The following is a 15,820-nucleotide window of genomic DNA, read 5'->3' on the forward strand; positions in this document are numbered from 1 at the left end:
CAAATAATTGATATATATATTATAAAAAATAATAAATTATGAACTCAACACCCCGTGTAGGGCAGGAAATATTTTGCTAGTAAGCTATGACTTGGTTAAGTTGGTGACTTGCGGCTTAGGCAACATTAGGTTCAAACCACATTACGGGACTCACATTTGTCCATTTCTTGACTATATAACTGTCCAGCAATTTTTTTTATTGGTATTGAAAATGGGCGTAATCCATTGGGTTTGGAAAGGATAAGCTGGTCAAAATAAACAATAAAAAGTAGTTTCTATTAAATATGTCTACAAGATTCTTGTAAAAAACAAGTTTATGTTAAGAGTCGTTTTATTAAAAAAATTACAAATATAAGTGGGGAATGAGAAGATGAAAAAAGTCATGGGCCATCACTTGGTGTTGTTCTTACATGGGCCTTTCCTTAGTCTAACCATATTTGGGCCTTTGCTTCCTACACTCCACATTTGCTTCCTGCACCCTATAGAAACCCAAATGGAAAAGATACCATTTGTTATCACTTTTACTCACTAGGCTCCACACTCTCAACCCTAACACACATCCCTTTGTGTGACGACCACTCCCAAGCACCTCCATTTTGTCATCTTTCGTTCTTTGTGTGCACATCCCAACTTCTTTCTTTCTTTCTTTATGCGCATGACTAACACACATCTCTTTTCTTGTTTTTTTCTTTCCTTTTTTTTGGGACATGGTTATAATTTTGGATTGGAGAATCTAGAATAGACAAAAAAAATGAGCACTTATGCATTTCGGAATTATGCATGCACAATTCCAAAATAAGTACCCAAAAAATAGCATATGTTGTATTCTTGGAACTTACCTTGGTTAGTTATTGCAAAACAGAGCAATGAATAGTAACACATCGAGGGCAATTATGGTGACAAAGTCTTTTAGATGGATGGAAAGGAAGTAATTGTGGTGGCTAAGGCTTTTAGACGAAGGTTCCATGGAGGAACATCCCAGGATATTTAAAAACAAGGAGGCATAGCTAGCAAAAAATGGGGTACTGTAACATGCGAGGAAGAGAGAAAGAGATTGCCGCCAAAGTTGGTTAGGGAGAATGGACACGTGTCAGCTGATGCAGGAGGCAGGCAAAACACGCAAATTAAGAGGCCGAATGTGCTATATAAGAAATTTGTTACGAAGAAGTGAAGGGAGCATGCAGAATAGAAACCTTCTCTCTGATACCTCTGTTCTTCCTCTGATTTCCTTGTTGTGTCTCTATCCCTCTGGTTCTAGTTCTCTTCTTAGTCTGCATGACGTTATTTCCATTTCATTTTAGAAGTGTATCATAATATTCGATAGCTTCTATTAATACAAAAAGCCTAGTATCTTTCACTACTGTTGCATTGGTGCTTTCATTTGTAGAAGCAAAGCTTCCAAGATTATTTTGATGATGCCAAAGATTATTAAAGATCCATTCAAACAAGATTAAAGAATCAAGAAGATTCAAGAGAAGACTCAAGATATGCAAGAGCCTCAAGAAAAGTATCAAGGTAAGTTAAAAAGAATTTTTCAAAGAAAAGATTGAACAACACAAAATTGTCCAAGAGAATTTTTCAAGAAATATCTTTTACTAGAGTTTTTACTCGCTGGTAATCGATTACCATAAGGTAGTAATCGATTACCCGAAACCCAAAATATTTTATAACTAATTTACAAAGTAGTAATCGATTACCATGGGCATGTAATCGATTACCATTGTCTTGTAACATTAAAAAATATTTTCAAAATAGTGTAATCGATTACACAATATTTGTAATCGATTACCAGTGATTTTTGAACGTTGGATTTCAAACCTCAACATGAAAAGTCCCAACTTTTGATAAAATAAACTGTGTAATCGATTACACTGTTATGGTAATCGATTACCAGTGACTGATTTTGAAGAAATTGTCAAGAGTCACAACTTTTAACATGATTTCTTCAAGAGCCATCAAATGGCTATAAATATGTGACCATGACACGAATTTCAAAATGATTATTCTCAACATCTTTTTAAAATTTTTTGTTCAACACTTGCTTTTTCAAGAAAAGTTCATTGGACAAAAACTTGTGCTATTCTATTTTCTTCCTCTTCTCCATTCTTACAAAAAGCTTTTCAAGAGATCGACTCTTGGTTGTAAAAGTTTTCAAGAGACGGTCTACTTGGTTGAAACACTGAACACAAGGGACCAACATTCCTTGGGTTCATTGCAAGAAGCGGGATTTGCTTCTTGGTTGATCACTAGAGACAAAAGACCAACGTCTTTTGGGTTCATTGCAAGAAGTGAGTATAACTTCTTGGTTGTTATCACTGGACACAAGAGACTAACGTCCTTTGGGATTCATTGCAAGAAGTGGGAATAACTTCTTGGTTGTAATCACTGGACACAAGGTACCAACATCCTTTGGGGTCCATTGCTTGTAAAGAATTTTACAAGGAGTGGAAACTCTCAAGTGGGATTTACTTGAGGACTGGATGTAGGCACGGGTTGTGGCTAAACCAGTATAAATCCGATTTTGCATTCTTTCTTTCCTTAATCTCTTTTACTTTCTGTTGTGTTTATATTTCTTTAAAGTTACTTCTCCTTATTTATTATTCAAGTAACTTATAATTAAAGAAATAATTGAATCTAGGGAATATCTAAGAAAACGATATTTTCAATTAGGAATAGTCAATGAAATCTTAATTCAAATCTCCCTTCTTAAAATTTCTGAGGTCACTTGTCTAACATCATTGTCATCAATGGCTAAGCACAACGACCGCACACGGTTACAACATCTCCAGTCTCAAGTTTCAGCTATTCAAACATGGATGGAGGATCAACGTACTCGTGATAAAAAATTACAGGACCGCTTCGATGAACTTCAAGCTTCAAACCAAGCTCGGATGGATCTCACGCAACGATCTATCGATTTGTTGATTCAAAGTCAATCTCATACCATTGGTGGTTCGAAATCAAATCGTGGCACTCCAGGTTCGTCTAACGGCGTTTCGGTTACTTCGATTGCGACAGTTTCTGCAGTTCGAGACATTTCTTTGGGTTTTCCGCATTTTGATGGCAATACACCAGTCTTGGAGTGGATCTTCAAAGAAGAGAAGTTCTTCAATTATCATAGCACTCCAGATCTGGATCGAGTTGATATTGCTTCTATTCATTTTCAGAAGGATGTGATTCCCTGGTTTCAGATGTTGTAGTGGATGCAAGTTGTGAGCACCTGGGCTGAGTTAACACGTGCTCTGGAAACACAATTTGGTCCTTCACTGTTCAATTGTCCCATGGCAGAATTATTCAAACTTCAACAATCTGGTACAATTGCTAATTATTGTTTGAAGTTTATGGCATTAGCTAATAGATATGAAGGTTTGACTCCTGAGGCTTTGCGTAATTGTTTTATTAGTGGATTGAACAAAGACATTCGTAGTGATGTTGTTGCTCAAGCTCCTAATAATTTTGTTGCGTGCTGTTTCTTTAGCTAAATTGTATGAGGAGAAGTATGTTACAATGTCTGTTACTCATTCTACACAATTTTCACCTAGATATTCCACCTTGTCTTCTTCAAATCATCATAATAATGTACAAAAAAATCAACCTAGAAACAATTTACCTCCTTTACTTCCCACACCCAATGTGCCTCCTGTTTGAAACACTTCTGTTAAGAAAATTAGTCCTGCTGAAATGCAATTCTGAAGAGAGAAAGACCTTTGTTATTTTTGCAATGAGAAGTTTTAATTCACTCATAAGTGTCCTAATAGACAAATTTTATTGCTACAAACTGAGAGTGATGATGTTGAGCTTGAAGGTCATGATAGTAAAGACATAATTGATAATGTGGATGGTAATGCAGAGGTGATTCTTGAAGATCATCACTTATCACTGAATGCATTGAAGGGTGGTAGGGGTGTAGGCACAATCATGTTTACGACCTATATGGATAAGCTTCCAGTTAAGGTTTTGGTGGATGGAGGCAGTTCGGACAATTTTTTACAGCCAAAAGTTGCTAAAGTCCTTAAGCTACCTGTGGAACCAACACCTTCTTTTAAGGTCATGGTGGGGAATGGAAATTACATGGCTGCTGAAGGCGTGGTCAGCAAGTTGACTATCAAGGCCAAAAATGCCAGGTTCCAATTACCTGTGTTTTTATTACCCATATCAGGAGCTGATCTCATCTTGGGATCTAGTTGGTTGAAAACTATTGGTCCTCATATTGCAAACTATGATAAGTTGCAATTGAAGTTTATGTATGATGGTAAGTTCACCACTTTAGAAGGAGAAACTGATATGATTCCTGCTAGGCTCAATTACATCACATTAGGAGAATGTTGAATACATATGCTATTGTTGAGATATTCACCATGCAGTTAATTGAGCCTAATTCAATGCAATTTCCCATAGTGGAATTGCCCAATGATATGGAACTTGAATTGGCATTGCTTCTCCATTCTTATAGTTGTAGAAGCAAAGATATCATGATGTTTTGATGATGCCAAAGAAACGCGCTTCTCAAGTTTGATCCAAAACAAGACTCCAAGAAATCCAAGATAAATGATGAAGTTAGTCTCTAAAGTCTTAGAAAGAAGTTTCCAAATTGATGATGCATAAGTTATGGCCAAAGGTTTTTCTCAAAAGCTTTTAAAAGATATATTTACTCTCTGGTAATCGATTACCAGTGAGAAATTTTCTAAAATAACTCCCAACAGTCACATATTTTCAAATGATTTTGAATGACCATCAAAGGCCTATATATAGGTGACTTGGGACACGAATTTTCCAAGAGAGTTTTTCTGAACTGAAATGTCTTATCCTCTCAAAAAGATTCATTGGTCAAACACTTGCATATTCAATAAGGAATCTTGATTGATCTTCAATTGTAATATTCTTCTCTTAAAGAGAGAAACTTCTTATTCTTCTTATTCAAAGGAAATTGTTTAAGAGATCGAGGCTCTCTTAAGTTGTAAGGATTCCTGAACACAAGGGAAGGATTGTCCCTGTGTGGTTCAGACTTTGTAAAAGGAGTTTTATAAAGAGAGTGGAAAATCTCAAGTGGGTTGCTTGAGGACTGGACGTAGGCACGGGAAGTGGCCAAACTGGTATAAATCGAGGTTGCATTTCTCTCTTCCCTTATCTCATTTATTTTATTGCAATCAATTTTGTCTTGCATGTTTAAAAAATATTATTAAATTGGTTGTTGCTTCTTCTTCTGCATTTTAAGCCTATCCTGCTAAAGTTATTAAGGCCACTTGTCCAACAATAGTGTTGTGTTTGGAACTCCTACTTCATTACCCCCTCCAAGGTTTCATGATCATTATATTCCATTTGTTGAAGGCTCTCAACTTGTTAAGGTCAAACCTTACAGGTATCCTCACAGTCAAAAGGAGGAAATTGAAAAGTTAGTGAATGGTATGCTAGAAGAAGGAATTATTCATCCAAGTAAAAACCCATTCTCATTTCCAATAATCTTGGTCAAGAAGAAAGATGGATCATGGAGAGTATGCACGGATTATGGAGCACTAAATTCCATCACTATCAAAGACACATTTCCAATTCCAACTGTTGATGAATTGATTGATGAATTATATGAAGTGGTTTTTTTTTTCTAAGTTAGATTTCAAATCTGGCTATCACCAAATTCTTTTTAATCCTGAAGATAGATACAAGACTGCTTTTAGAACACACCATGGGCACTTTGAGTGGTTGGTTATGCCTTTTGGCTTGACCAATGCACCGATAACTTTTCAAAGTTTGATGAGTGATATTTTCAAAGGAGCATTGAGGAGATTTGTTTTGGTTTTTTTTTTTTATGACATCCTTATACTCAGTTCTAACTAGAAGGATCATTTGTCTCATTTGGAAGTGGTGCTAAATACCTTGAAGCAACACCATTTATTTGCTAGATTCTCAAAATGTGCATTTGGAGTTAGAGAAATTGATTATTTAGGTCACACTCTTTTAGGAGTTGGTGTAGCTATGGAAACAACAAAACTGCAAGCGGTGTTGAATTGGCCATTACCTACATCTCTCAAGTAGTTGAGAGGATTTTTAGGCTTGACAGGTTATTACAGGAGGTTTGTGAAAGGTTATGCTACAATAGCAACACCTTTAACTGATCTTTTAAAGAAGGATTCATTTAAGTGGTCTGCATGCACCACTAATGCAGTTAATCAATTGAAGGAGGCTATGACTTCAGCTCCAGTCTTAGCAATTCCGAATTTCAAAGAACCCTTTATGTTAGATACTGATGCCTCAGGAATTGGAATTAGGGCAGTTTTGAGTCAAGTTGAGCACCCAATAGCATATTTTTCAAAAAAATTGTCATCTAGAATGCAAAAACAATCTGCCTACATTAGAGAATTTTATGATATTACTCAAGCATTGGCTAAGTTTTGGCATTATTTGTTGGACCATAAATTCATTATCAGAACTGATTAGAAGAGTTTAAAGGAGTTGTTAGAACAACGATTGCAAACTCCGAAGCAACAACAGTGGCTTCCCAAATTTTTGGGATATGACTTTTTTATTCAATATAAGCCGGGTAGAGAGAATATACCTGCTGATGCCTTATCAAGAAGTTTATTGATGGCTTGGTCTGAGGCAGTAGGGGTATGGATGAATTAGGTAGTTGAATTGTTACAAGAGGATGATAATTTGGCTGCAATATATAAGCAATGCAGGGAAGGTACTATGAAAGGCACTAAGTATATAGTGAAGGATGGGTTGTTATTTTGGAAGGGCAGAATGATGATTCCTGAGAATCAAGCATTAAAACAGCAGATTATGCTGGAGTTTCATGCTTCAAAGATTGGTGGTCATGAGGGAGTCACCAAGTCAGTATCTAGGATATGTAAGCAGTTTTATTGGCCAAAAATGCAGCAAGACATAAGGGATTTTGTGAGAGAATGCACTATTTGCCAACGAACTAAAGTAGAACAAGCGTTGCCAGCAGGATTATTACAGCCACTGCTTATTCCCTAGAGAATTTGGGAGGATATTGCTATGGATTTCATCACTAATTTGCCATTTTCACATGGTTACTCTACTATCTTAGTTGTGGTGGAAAAACTTTCAAAATTTGCTCATTTCATAGCACTTAAAGCTACTTTTAATAGTAAGATTGTGGAAGATGCTTTTATTGCTAATATTGTTAAAATGCATGGGTTTCCTAAGACAATTTTCTCTGATAGAGATCATGTTTTCATCAGTTCATTTTGGCAGCAGTTGTTCAAAGTACAAGGCACAACTTTGGCCATGAGTTCTGCTTATCACCCTCAATCGGATGACCAAACTAAGGTGTTGAGTAAGACACTGGAAATGTATTTGAGATGCTTTGTGTTTGATTATCCTAAAGCATGGTTTGATATGCTTCCTTGGGCTCAATTAGGGTACAATACTTCATTCCATCATAGCATTGGTATGCCTCCTTTCAAGGCTGTCTTTGGTCGGGATCCACCATCAGTTGTTCCTTATGAGTGCAATTCAAAGGATCCAACCTCTATACAAGAATCATTGACTGCTAGGGATACCTTGCTGCATTAGTTGAAACTCAATCTGCTAAGAGCTCAAAATTACATGAAGCAGAATGCCGATAAGAAGAGAATGGATTATAAGTTAGAAATTGGAGAATTGGCTTTAGTAAAGTTGCAACCATTAGACAACATTCAGTGGCTTTGAGGAAAAATCAAAAACTTGGTATGAAGTACTTTGGCCCATTTGAAGTGATTGAGCGAATTGGAGCAGTGGCATACAAGTTAAAGTTGACTGAAACAACTTGTATACATCCGGTGCTTCATATTTCGGTGTTGAAAAAGTTTGTTGGTAGTTCAAAGCAACCTTACTTACCATTACCACTTGCAATGAGTGCTAATGGTCCAATAGTACAACCCATAGCAGTGATGGATTCAAGGGTTATACTTAGAGGTTCAACACAAGTGAAGTAGGTGTTGATTCAATGGGAGCTTGCAAGTCTAGAGGAAGCAACATGGGAAGATGTTACTTGGGTGGGGACAACTTATCCTCAGTTCAACCTTGAGGACAAGGTTGTTCTTAAATGGAAGGGTAATGTAACATGCGAGGGAGAGAGAAAGAGATTGGCGCCAAAGTTGGTTAGGGAGAATGGACATGTGTCAGCTGATGCAAGAGGCAGGCAAAGCATGCGAATTAAGAGGCCGAATGTGCTATATAAGGAATTTGTTACGAAGAAGTGAAAGGAGCATGAAGAATAGAAATCTTCTCTCTGATACCTCTGTTCTTCCTCTGATTTCCTTGTTGCGTCTCTATCCCTCTGGTTCTAGTTCTCTTCTTAGTCTGCGTGACGTTACTGCCATTTCATTTCAGAAGTGTATCATAATATTTAGTAGCTTCTATTAATACAAAAAGCCTAGTATATTTCACTACTGTTGCAGGTACAATTGCTCCAAACTAGTTATTTAGTTACATGGCCCAAATCAACCCGAATGATTCTGTGTCTTAGTTTATTCGTGTATTAATACCTTTGGCATTGCTATTGGCATCACCAACATGGGTGACTTTTTTATTTTCCAAAAATACCCTTCTCCATGGAAGTATGATTTCATTGTACATTTTACAACAAAAGCATACTTCAGTTGCAATGTTAGGGGGTGTGGAAATAAGCAATGCAATAGAAGTACAAATTCATCGTGCATGTCCAACAAAATCATACTTTTGTTGTGTTGTTTGGGGTGACAAATTTTTTTACTACGGAATTGTATTTTCGACGTTGAAATAAAGGATGTAAAAAAGTAACATAAACAAGATTTTGTTTTATTTAATATACATGGAAACCTATTTTGTTACATATTTTTTACACTCTTATATTACAACAACAAAAAGCTGATTCCGTATATATTCAAATTGGAGTTACATTTTTGTTGAAACCATTGTTCAGCCATACACATGAAAATGTTGATACATGCAAACAACATGCCAAACATAGCCTCATCATAAGCAAAAGAAACTTCCTTATCATAAGACAAACAACAGAGAAAGTACCTAAATCTAATGATGGTGGTGAAGATTTGGGTTGATCGATCTTGGTTGATGCAAATCAAAGGTGTTTGGACATAGTGGTGGTGAGGGTGAACAATGGCCCAAACGAAAGTGCATAGGTGGTGTTGCGACGACGTAGTGGTGTCTAGGCCAATGGGTTGCACACATGCGGATCTAGAGTTAGGAGCGATGTGAGACGCATTGGGACTATGTTGGCTCTATGTGCTGTCAACACTGGGTCGCTGATTCAGATCTGGACTGAGATGGTGTGGTGGTGATGGATTGAATGGTTGCTCAGAGGGGGTCGCAAGTGGATTTGTGCGATGTGGGTGTGCACAACAATGTTGAAGGACGAGGGTGGGGTGGCAGAATGAGAAGTTTGAGAGGGTGTAGGATTTGGTGAGTAGACACGAAAGAGAATTTTCACAACTCTTGGTGGTGCTAATAGTAACTTCCTAATTCCTTTGTTTTTCAAAATTGATTGAATGATGATTTAAGAAAACTCAATTAATTGAATCAAATGATTTTTCTTCTTCTTAAAAAGTGATCCAATTCTCCAATACTCCATCCTTCCAATTGAGAGTTTCATGATTTTGGAAAATGGTTATTGTAATTTTTTTAAAGTTAAGCATATAGATAGTTCATATAGGGTGGATAAAACTTTATATTTTTTTATAGTTCAATACATTTAATTTAATTTTATTATATTTTTATCATTAAATATCTCTTAAAGGTTTTTTCTTTTGTAGTAAATGTCTCTTAAAGTTTAAGTTAAAGTAAAATTGATATATATACAGTTTTTTTAGGATATATACACAGTTAAAACTGTGATTAATAAGTTTTTTTTTATAGCATAGTTAAATTAAGTTTAAAACTATAGTTAAATTAAGAAAAAAATATAAAGGTCACGGAAGTTTAGATATACAAAAGAGAGTTTGGTGATATAATTTTATTTTGTAAAAGGTAAATTAAGAAAGTGTGAAATGACAATGGAATAGAGTGTAATTTACAATAATATATATTATGATTTTTGTTAATCTCTTTAGAACATTCATATATTAGACTGAAAATGAGTTGTAATGAAAAAAAGACTCAATTAAAAAAAATTTACTTCCAAGTAGAATTGAGATTAGATTTTTTAAGTAAAATTTTCGATTAAGTCTTATAGATTTAAAAAATGTAGTTGGAGATAGTTTTCATTAAAGTTTAATTAGTTATATGCAAATTAAAGTTGATGGATATTAAGTACCTATAATGAAAAAATATGCATAGTTTAAAATTAAAATATATTTAATATTTTGAAGTAATGAGAAAATTTAATAAAAAATTTATAATAAATACATTATATATGTAATTTTTATATATAACTATTGAAATTAAAACCTATTGACTCTCGTGGGATCTCGAGATATTTCATAAGTTTCAGTTAGTTGGACTAACTATTAATCCTTAATTGAAAATTTAGTCACATTTAAAATTCATCACTCTATCTCAAAGATTTATGTGAGAATTGAACTAAATTTTTTTTTCTTACAAATTTCAAGTGTTAGTAATTAAGCTACACTGATTTGAATGTTTTATATATGTACTTTAAGATTTAAGATTATACGTTACTAAAGTCTTATTATAAAATAACTATTTAATTTCTTAGTTTTGCTTTACGTTTAAGAGTAATTATGTTTTAGTCTTTTTGAATAAAGATTTTTCATCATGATTTAACAAGTTGTAATATTAAATTACAAGTCTGTTAATTTCTCATTACGTTTCAACATAAAGCTTTACTTATAAGTAATTATGTTATCACGTAAAAAAAAAAAATGTTACCAGCATTAAAATCCTAAAAGATAAATATCCTAAATAATAAAGTTAAAAATAAATTAAAACGTGCATTGTTGCATTTTTCAAGTATATACTATTTTTGTTATTCATAAACAATGTAAATGTTTCTACAATATTTTTTTTTATTAATTTTCTTATTTTTTTGGTATGAAGTATATTGAATATTTTTTTTATAATTTTTCAAGACATTATTAATTAAATATATTTTCTTTTGTATAATATTTTCTATATAAAATAATAAAAAATGTAAGAAAATGCATAATTACTCTTTTTGTTAGAACTTGTTATATGCTTAATGACTGAATTCAATTCCTTGTTCATAACCAGAGTGAAAAACAAGAAATTAATTGTTATTTCATCAAAAGGAAAACAAAACCCACCATGACGTACCTCTACGGCTCTACACGATACCCATCCAAGTTAATTGTTAATAAACCAACGCCTTCGTCTCCATCTCTAACAAGGTTACTGACAAATCTGACCTGACAAGAGGTTATTGGTGTGACAATTAGTACAAATCCCTTTATCAACATTGTTATTTCTATATCATTTAAGAAAAAAAGAGAAAATAATTTATATATTCACTTCCAATGTGTAATTTTTTTATATTATCATCTAATTATAAATCATGATGTTTGTATGATAAATTTATTGACTTTTATAATCATTATAAATATAATAAAAATTATTCTAACTAATAGTTATTTTTTCATTTATAATTTAAATATTTTGTTAAAAAAATATTCCATATTTTTCCTTTTTAATTAAATCTGACGAGGATACTTGCTTTCTGCAAGAAACAAATATTTTTCCTCTTTTTATTTCATTTTAAGTAAATTATTTAAATAATAATTAATCTCACTTTGTTTTATTTGATCACATTCCCCCCCTAAATGGATACTCTTTTTGACACAATCTTTTGCATGAGATACTATCAAATAGTAAATAAAAACACCATTTTTTTTCCCTTTCTACCACAATCTAATTCCGATTAGGGTACGTAACGATAAATTTTTTAGAAAAAATAAAATAAAAAATATTAAATAAACTATTTTCATAAGTTAAACTTTATTTTTATATAAATAATTTATTTTTTAAAAAATAAACTAATTTAAATGAAGAAGCTTCTACGAAACTAACTGATACCTAAATTAATTTAACTTATATAAAAAACTATTCAATTATTTTATAAATATTTTACATCATTAATACATATTCTATTCTATATTAATTTTTCATTAGCCATCATCACATCTACATATATTTTACATCATTAATACATACTTCTTCACCTCACACCTCCCTTCAGCCGGAGCCGATGCCGTCACCGACAGAGACGGCGCCGCCATTCGAAACGGCGGCACATACCACATCCTACCCCTCTTCGGGGTAAAGAACGGCGGACTAGAACTCGCCGCCACCGGAAACGAAACCTGTCCACTCACCGTGGTGCAATCTCGCACTGCTCAGATTTTCAGGGGCCTCCCAGTAAGAATCTCATCCCCTTATCGAATCGCTTACATCTCCGAAGGCCTTATTCTGAACCTCGCCTTCGCTTCTTCGCCGTCGTGTGCCCCCACTCCTCCGAACTGGACCGTTGTTAAAGGTCTACCAGAAGGGCAAGGTGTGAAACTACCCGGGTACGGGAGGAGCACGGTGAGTGGCTGGTTTAAGATCGAGAAATCTTCCCTTGAATACTTGTACAAGCTTGTCTTCTGCGCACGTGCCAGCAAAGCGTGTGGGGAAATTGGGATCAGTGTTGATGATGAGGGAATCAACCGTTTGGTTCTGACTGAGGAGGAGGGTGATGGTATCATTGTTGAGTTTATGAAAGCTAGTTCAGTTTCTGCTTGAAAAACGAAACATGTGAAAGAATAGTGTACTTTCTCCTAGTGTGAACGAGAGAGAGTATGTATGATAAATAAATTATTCTAAACTCACGACTATGAACTATGACAGCCCATATAAACAAGAGATAATACTAAGGGTTAAAGAATAATCTGGTGAATTCTTCTCGTCGGAAACTGGTTTTATATATTGTAATTAACGTTGCATAAAGGGATAGACTAATATTAACGACTTAATTAGTAAACTTTTATATTTGAAGTTACCGTTTCTCTGCATTTACGTACGAAGAAAAAACAAGAAATATTTGAAGTTTCAGTTTCTCTACATTTCAAAGGTACAAGTATTACTTAATCGATATACTCAAATCAAACATCAATTTTTTTAGGTATAAAAAAAAAAAAATAGAGGTTAGGTAATAAATTAAAATAAACTATATTATATGTACGAAAAATATTTAATATATATATATATATATATATATATATATATATATATATATATAATAATATAAATAATGTTAGACCAAATCTCATTCATTAATTTTATCATCATCTAATGGTCATGATATAAGAAAATTAGTGAGTCACATGACATTCATTGAAACACTATCTACTCTGTTTCTGCAATTAATCTGAATCAAACCTAATGATGGACACTGTAATATTCTCCAAACTTATTTATCCTCTCTTTTGGGTTTCCGTTCAACAATGGTTTGTATCTTTTGAAATAATAAAAATATAAAAGAACATATATACGAATTGATTTTCAAAGATAAGTTTCGATATAATTAATATGCACAGTGGATGCTCAATAAAGAACTTGCTGAATTAGAACAACAGTCATGGGAATCGCTAAATTGCTTTGCTGCGCAGTATCCAAAGGTTTTGAAAATATGCCAAATCCGTTTCACTGTTTCACTTTGGATTTTGCCTAATGAATTTGAAAACCAATTAAAGTAGTCTTAATAATCTGAAAACTATAATTTGGTGGTTGGAATGAAGGGAGGAAATGATGGGTTTTTCTATTCACACCCTCTCTGAGTCTCTGTTGCACAACAATTACAAATCCATTTTTTTCACCCAGTGCTGGATCTTATTTCAACAAAGCCTTGAAAACAATTAGTTGTCATTGTTAATGGCCGCCACCAGGCCTTATTTCGTGCAAGGAAGAGGCTAAGACGTGAAACAAGGGAGATGGGCAGGAAACAATATCAGTCACGTGCCACTTTAGTGATTAGATTAGAACCATTAGATTATATTAAAATTAGCGGGTAAGATTTAGTGCAACACTTTTTATGTTACCTGAAATTTTATTCCTCCTATAGAAAAAGGAAAGATTAAATTATATTGGTGCAAATTTGATAATTATTATATTATTTTTATAATTTAATATAAAATATGATTTTTATTGATTCAACAGTTGAATTATATTTATGTATTATTAAAATTGTTTGTGTCAAATTTTATCGAAATCAAATAACAAGAAGATAATTAAATGATTTATATTTTAATATATTTTAAAATATTTATATTAAGTTGATTTTAATCTATATAAATTAGATCACAAATGATTTTAGATTAATATGAAATTTTGCATATATGATCTATGCGAAAAGAACTTTCAATCCAATGATGATATTATTCGGTTGAAAACATGATTGGATATCTTCTCTCTATATATTGTTATTTAAAAAAATCCTCATCTTTTATAATAAAAAAAGAAAAAAAATTGTATGCTGACTAACGTACATGTTTACATGAGCCTAACAAAGTTTTAAGCTAGCTATCCTATTTAAAGGTGTGTTCAAGTAGGTGAATCTATTTTCTGAAGGATAAAGATGTTTGGATAGCCACATGCTATTTGGGAGAGAAATAAAGAGAAATATAGATATGATAGGTAATATAATTTGATAAGAAAAGAGAGAAAGATAATCTTTTTTTTTTGTCAAATAAATTTTTATAATATATAAGTGTTCATATATCATTATTGTAATACAAAAACACAAAATGTTAGAATGAGAGTTAACTTTATACTTACCTCTATCACTTAGAGCCTTTTCAACTCACCCTTTGTCAATAGTGGTCCTAGAAAAATGATTCGTGAACACTTAAATTTTAGATAGTTTAGATTGTTATGTTTGATTTAGGGCTGGAAGTGAAAAGAAAGAAAGAAAGAGATAGGAAAGAAAAACAATAGAAAGTAAGATGACTTTCTAAGTTATTTGCTAAAAATGGAAATGCAAAGAGTAAAGTTAAATATGTATTCAAAATGACATAAATATTGTACTAAAAAAGAAAATACAAGAATAAGGCTATTTTAGTCATTTAATATATAAGATCATGTTTCTCTTTCATTTCCCTTTTCATTTTGAGAGAAAAACTATACATAGGGGTATCACGTACACATTTTATAATTCTTCTTCCCTACTTTTAAAGAAACCAAACCTCCTTGTTCATTTCTACCTCTTTAAGGTTCCAAATTGAGCACAAAAGATATAAAAAATGTAGATGTAATAAGTAATGTAATGTGATAAAAAAAATAAATAGAGAGAAATAATACATGTTAATGAAATGTTTCTGATTTTCAAATTAATTGACATTTTATAATATATAAAATTTATATTGATTGACGTTTTTAATTTTTATTGAAATATTAAAATTTCTATTCCAATTGTGTCACTGAATAAATACTATTGGCTCGAATACTCCATAATATCTTTATAACAATTAAGAAAAAGAGTAAAATATTTTTTTTTTGCTAATGCTAAAAATAAGGTATCCTATGAACAACTTATTTCCCCACAAATGTTGCTTTATTCACAAGCTATTAGTCACTCATGTCACGCTTGTGTGCATTGTAAAGACATTTTAGTAAAACATATCTAATAAATTATGTAAAGTAGTTTAATATAGTTATTCAATCACAAATCATTACATAAGTTTATTAACTTTTACAATAATTATTTTAAAAGTTATATCAATAATGATTTTTTTTAATTGCTATACAGTGTAACTGTAATTAAGCTCAATGAATGTTATGATCTAGGAGTAATTATTTTCTTAATCTAAGTATTTTTTTAAAATAATTAATTTGAAATGAAAAAAAGTATTTGAAGTACTCATCTAAT

At 32.7% G+C, this 15,820-nt stretch overlaps 1 protein-coding gene across 1 annotated transcript; it reads left to right on the forward strand.

The window, feature by feature from the left end:
- Nucleotides 1-7,691: 7,691 nt before the first annotated feature.
- Nucleotides 7,692-12,808, forward strand: LOC114397311 (trypsin inhibitor B-like). Its single transcript, XM_028359381.1, has 2 exons — nt 7,692-7,904; nt 12,088-12,808. The coding sequence occupies exons 1-2, from the start codon at nt 7,692-7,694 to the stop codon at nt 12,697-12,699; spliced, it is 825 nt and encodes a 274-aa protein (XP_028215182.1). The 3' UTR covers nt 12,700-12,808.
- The last annotated feature ends 3,012 nt before the right edge of the window (nt 12,809-15,820 follow it).

Source organism: Glycine soja, chromosome 18 (genome assembly GCF_004193775.1).
Source record: "Glycine soja cultivar W05 chromosome 18, ASM419377v2, whole genome shotgun sequence".
NCBI lineage: Eukaryota > Viridiplantae > Streptophyta > Magnoliopsida > Fabales > Fabaceae > Glycine > Glycine soja.

What these genes read in the sequence shown, in the direction of transcription:
- LOC114397311 (XM_028359381.1), top strand. Translation starts at nt 7,692, where the DNA reads ATGAAGTACTTTGGCCCATTTGAAGTGATTGAGCGAATTGGAGCAGTG. An exon ending in TAGCAGTGATGGATTCAAGG is followed by an intron (nt 7,905 to 12,087) that starts GTTATACTTAGA and finishes ATTTTTCATTAG; the next exon opens with CCATCATCACATCTACATAT.